The 6,000-nt window shown below is 40.3% G+C and overlaps 1 protein-coding gene across 2 annotated transcripts in view; it reads left to right on the top strand.

Annotated features, from left to right (window-relative positions):
• Positions 1 to 4,441: 4,441 nt before the first annotated feature.
• The window catches only part of Katnal2 (katanin catalytic subunit A1 like 2), a 42,374-nt gene continuing 40,815 nt past the window's right edge, over positions 4,442 to 6,000 (top strand). For both annotated transcript variants that reach the window (XM_026381301.2, XM_026381300.2), the window contains exon 1: positions 4,442 to 4,506. In XM_026381301.2, coding sequence (XP_026237086.2) covers positions 4,442 to 4,506 — 65 coding nt within the window. The remainder of the gene's footprint in view (positions 4,507 to 6,000) is intronic.

The raw sequence follows: 6,000 nt of genomic DNA, 5'->3' as shown, positions 1-6,000 counted from the left end.
ATGGGCTTTCTCTGTAAACCACTTCCATTTTCTGTACATCACTTCTTTTTCTCTAGTATAACCTCCCGTATGGTGAGGTGGGGGACATTCTGAACCATTTTTTGATCCAGACTGCTGATAGATTCTAGAATCATTAAGAAAAATCTGCAAAACTGGATTTGTTGTAGCTTTGTCCTTTTAATAGAAGTGGGGGGGGGAGGGGGACCCATTACATGCAAGCATCAGGATAAAATACTATAATATCATGACCTTGGGGATTTTTTTTTTTTTTGGCACTGGGGATTTGAACCCAGGGGTGCTTAACCACTGAGCCACACCCCAAGCCCTTTTTATTTTGAGACAGGGTCTTGCATAGTTGCTCAGGCCTCACTAAGTTGTTGAAGCTGGTCTTGAACTTGTTATCTTCCTGCCTCAGCCTCCCAAGTCACTGGGAGTACAGGCCTGTGCCACTGTGCCTGGGTCCTTGTCATGCCCTTTCAAATGATCAAATTTAAAGGATAAAACACTTTCAGGCATGCAAATATTTAATAGAGTGACCAGAAAAGGGAAACCTGAGTTTTTAGGGAATCTGACTAAGGAAAGTTACAAAGGAAATTGTAGCATCAGTCCCTACAACAAGCTCATCCAGGAGCACAGATGGAAGGCAGAAGCTCCAGGAGGGAGGCCGTGGAGGGGCTGGGGGTGCAATGAACACATTATCTGATGTAATCAATGGCGGGAAAAGGGACATAACTTGTTGGTGTTTGGTAACTAGTAATAGGTATGTGGAAAGTAACCCAATAAAAATGAAGTAATTATTCATTCAAAAAGAATTGTTGCAGCTGGCTGTGGTGGCACACACCTATAGTCCCAGTGGCTCAGAAAGCTGAGGCAGGAGGATAGAGAGTTCAAAACCAGCCTCAGCAATTTAGCAAGGCCCTAAGCAACTCAGCAAGACCCTGTCTCTAAATAAAATACAAATAAGGGCTGGGGATATGGCTCAGTGGCTAAGTGCCCCTGGGTTCAATCCCCAGTGTTCCCTGCTCCCCAAAATATTGTTGTATGGAAAAGGAAAATAATCATAGAAATATTTGGCTCAACAGTGAGTGATATTTACCTGATCCTAATAATACAATAACTGAATATTGATTTAACTATAAGGGAAGGATAGGAGAAGAAGGGTATAAAACAGCTTACTTCTCTTCTACCCACACAGGAAGTGAATAGTTTATACCTAAATCATATGTCATAAAATTGTGACATTATTTAGATGTATGGGATTAAATATCAGCAGAAATGGCTAAAATAATTAAGATCATTCTCTCTAGGGAGTAAGAGTGAGTGGTGAGGTAATGGAATGGGGCAGATTTGCTTTTCTTTCAAGTTTTATAGTAGTATATTATTTTCAGCCTTAAAAGGAAGGAAATTTTGGCACATGGCACAACATGGATAGACCTTGAGGACATTATGTTAAGTGAAATAAGCCAAACACAAAAAGGCAAACACCGTATGAGTCTGTTTACGTGAGGGACTCAGAATAAGCACATCTGAGAAGCAGAAAGTGGAAGGGTGTTTGCCAGGGGATGGGGGGTGGGGAATGTAGAATTCATGTTTAGGGGCAGAGTGTCAGTTGGGAGAGATGGAAAGGTTCTGGAGGTGGATGGTGGCGATAGTTGTACAACTGCATGAATACAATTAATTCCACTGAATTGTACACTTACAATTGCTAAGATGGTAAACCTTATGTTACATACATTTTACCACAATAAAGACTACCATAAGCCGAGAGGGGGAACAGCTGGTACAAGGGGCAGCCCAAGACGTGCTTCAAAAGTGGTTCCTGCACCCATATGAGGGGCAGCTGCACACAGGACAGGTGTTTCAGGTGTGGGGAAGAGGAACACCCGAGCCCTTACTACTGGAAGGGCATCGTGTGCAACCTCTGTGGCAAGCGGGGACACGCCTTTGCCCAGTGACCCAAAGCAGTTCACAATGCCGTGGCGGCTCAGTTAACCCGCATGGTGGGGCACTGAATGCCCACCCGCCTGCCAGGGTGAACACACAGCCAGCTTACCCCTCTTGCCAAAACTTTGTTTTAACCCATTTTTTATCTTTTTTGAAGGAGATCTTTTTAAAACCTACCAGAAACATCTCTATGCCTTCTTAAACCGAGTTTACTCCATTTCAGGCTGTTCTGAATTGGTGGCTCTTACCAGAAATGTAGTGTGCAGATATGTCGCCCCCCACCCTTTTTAAAATTTATTTTCATTTTTGTATTTGAAGGTTTTTTTAATTCCTTTTTTTTCCATTTGTTTTGGGGGTTTTGTTTTGTTTTTTCTTGTACTTTTGACTGGCCCCTCCCCATACCTTTTTTTCTTCCCGGATTTTTACCCTTTGGGCTGCCTTTGCCCATCTTTATGCCCCAGCTTCAGGTGTGGGGCCCAACACCGGTAGGCGCTCCATCAGTGTTTGTTGAATTGAAAACATTGTTGACCGTGGCTTCTGTCAGAGTGTCTACCTTCTGCAGCTCTCCCTTATCCCCTTTTCAATTTGCTGCTTCTAATCTCTGAGGTCTGAGAATTTGTGGAACCAGTGTTGTTAGAAATGTATATAATCTGAACCAATAAGCTCTGAATGGTGGCTGAGGGCCTTTCTTATGGCATAAAAATGCATGGACTTTGTGGCAGCTCTTCTGGTGGCTCAGAAACCATTTTTCATAAAAATCATGGAATCTAGAATTTTTCCTGCTTGGAAAGGACCTCAGAGTTGGTTTAGACCAGTTCCTTGGTTTTTCAGCAGATGAAGCTGAATGAGATCTCCAATCTCATTCAGCTTCATCTGGAGATGAAATGACTGGGTCCAAGTTGCATAGCTGTCTGGTGCCAGAGCCAGCCCATAGTAGAGTCCCCGACCCCAAGCCCGGTGCTCATCCCACTACCTCTCACACTTCACAACAATTTCCTCAACACTTGAGGGCCCAGAAAGGCTGATCTCTCCACAGTGACAAACCCAGAGCAAAGCTGAGCAATCTGGGGGAGGGAACAGAAAGAGAAGGTTTGGCAGGGTTTTTGGAATATTTGGGAGATAGGGAAGGGACCAAGGCACAAACTCCACGGTGCATTCATTGCTCCCTGGAGGGTCATATCTGAATTAAATGTGCCAGGTCCTTTGGAAGCCTCCTCCTTCCTCATTCATTGACACCAGTGAGAAACGGGGGTGTCCCTGAGTAAAGACACCTACCAAAGGTTTACATTTGCACCTTAGCCTCAGTAGCTAGGAACCCTACAGAAGGAGCTAGCTGGAGCTCATCAGAAACCTCCTGACCCTCAGGAGAAAGGCCGTTCACCAGTTATGAGTGAGCTGTTAACTGTAAAACATACTTGGGAGATAGGCCAAGCAAGAGGGCATGGGCCAACTAAGTATTATCAAGTTGAAGTAGAAAAGACAGTACACTGCTTTTTAGTTTTTGTCTTCTTTTGCTATATGTTTTGCTATTTCCTTGTGGCTTAGAATGTAAAATCAATTGTTAAAAAGTTTTGTTCTAAATAAATATTTATCTTTTGTATTGCTAAAAAAAAGACTACCATAAAAAATTATTACTATTTAATTTTTAAAATAATTAGATGCATGTTTATTACAAAATTATTTTTTAGGAAGTTCTCAATTGTGTGTGTGTGTGTACATACACACACACAAACACACATAAGTGTTTGTATATATATTTCATGACAAATTTTGGGACTTTAATTTTTTTCCAGTTCTCATCTGTGTTCTCTTTAGATAGTTATTTTCAATTAAAGGAAGTATCAAATGAAGTATTTTGTGACACATTTCAGGAGAATTTGTGATACCAAATTACTAAACACAGCACATTAACACTGGAAATAAAGGTACAAATGCATCTGGTTTGAATAAGGACTTTATTATGCTGGAATTTCCGTTGTATGGCCTCTGATGTCTTCAGCATGCAGTCTAGCCACGCAGTCACCCCTAGATGGTTTATTGGAGTTCTTCTCTGCACTTGTGCAGGGACTGGGTGGGACTCTGAGCAAATTAAAGATATAGTGGCAGGTAAGTGCAGGTTGTCACAGCTGATTTCTGGCTCATGGGTTTATTTTTATAATCACTTTCCTTAACCTGGTCCAAATAGCAGGAGTATATTTGTCTCTTCCTAGTTGTAAGCAATAAAAGGCCAATTAGCTTGACAGGAAGTTCAACTGGTAAAGTGCTATCCTAATTCAAATCATTGTCCCTGAAGTTTACAATTCAGAAAGCAGCTTTGAGAAGAAAAAGACGGTGGAAAACAACTTTATATATCCTTAGAGACTCCAGTGTGCTCCCAGCCTTTATGTCATGCCGCTTGGTTTGACAGGTTGCTGTAACCTTCAAGGGTTTATTGCTATAAAAGCCGGGTTAGGTCTTGTCATTCCATCTAAATTTTCTTCTTTGTTCACAGTGCGAGATGAGGATGGAAGCACGCCGAAAAAATCTTCTCATTTTGATTTTGCATTACTTAACACAAGAAGGGTATGTCACATTACGAACATTACAGAAATGATCCTCTCTTTCTCTGACCTCTGCTTTTCCAGCCACAATTAAAAGAGCAGGTTCATATTTATAGAAAAATTGAGTAGAAGGTAGAGTCCCCACATACCCACTCCTTCCCCTGGCTTCCTTTATCATTATTGTTATTATTTTTTTGTGGCTTTGGGGTTTGTGCATGCCGGGCAAGCTTATTATTATTATTGCTGTGCTGAGGATCAAACCCAGGGCCTATAAGAAGGGGTGCTACCACTGAGCTACATTCCCAACCCTCCTATTAATATCTCAAATTCACAGGGTACATTTGTTAATGAACCAATTTTGATACATTGTTATTAGCTAAAGTCCATAGTTCATGTCAGGTTTACTCTCTGTTGTACAGTTCTGAGTTTTTTGTTTGTTTGTTTGTTTTTGTGAGGGAGTACCAGGGATTGAACTCAGGGGCACCACTGAGCCACATCCCAGCCCTATTTAGATACAAGGTTTCACTGAGTTGTTTAGTATCACTTTTGCTGAGTCTGACTTTGGACTCGCAATCCTCCTTCCTTAGCCTCCCAAGCTGCTATGATTACAGGCTTGCGCCAGTGTGCCTCACTGAGTTCTTCATTTCAACAGATACTGAGTGACATGCATCCATGATGACATTGTCATACAGAATTATTTTGCTGCCCTAAAAATCCTCTGTTTCACCTATTCTTCCTTCTTGTCGTTCTACCAGACAAATAAGACATACTTACATTGTCTCATTTACCTACATATTTTTCACATTATGCATTGAAAACTTTATTGACAGATCTACTTAGTACACAAAATACTTCTCCTTTCCTCTTCAGGTTTAAAGATAGCATAGAAATGCAATGACTCTCTTCTTAATTATTTTTTTCCTTAAAATATTGGAGATTTGTTTTTGATTCAGGGTCACCTCTGAAACATCAAAATATGTGTGGGCCATGTTTTTTGAGATTTTTTAAAAAGGTAGTCTTTTAAAATAAAAAAATGAAATTTCTGTAAGTGTATTTAAGCATTCTTTTATTTTTTAAGTCACTGAAAAACTCAAGGTTTCGTTTTTGGTTTTGTTTAAATTTAAGATGCATGCATGTTGGTCACTAATTTTAACTCTACACCTTGAACAAACTTTGTTGTTGACTTACTTTTTTTCTCTTAATTGACAATGTTGTAAGCTGTTTAATTGTGTAAGCTGTTTAACTGCAAAATGTGACTTAATATCAAAATTTTGATAATGACTTTTCTCCCCAGTAAAGGTGATGAAATTACTACAATGTCTTTAACACAAAAACATCCACCACCCTCACTTACTTTGAAACACAGTTTTATCAGGCGTCGCTTTTTGATGTTTAGAATCTAAATTTTATTGAGAAAATGGTTCATTCTGTTTTAATCAGCCTTTTCACTGCTCTGACTAAAAAACCCAACCAGAACAACTGTAGAGGAGGAAAAGTTTATTTAAGGGCTCACAGT

This window comes from Urocitellus parryii, chromosome 13, assembly GCF_045843805.1.
Source record: "Urocitellus parryii isolate mUroPar1 chromosome 13, mUroPar1.hap1, whole genome shotgun sequence".
In the NCBI taxonomy this organism is placed as follows: domain Eukaryota; kingdom Metazoa; phylum Chordata; class Mammalia; order Rodentia; family Sciuridae; genus Urocitellus; species Urocitellus parryii.
Note: the sequence above shows the minus strand (reverse complement) of the source record. Positions and strands in the feature narration are given on the sequence as shown.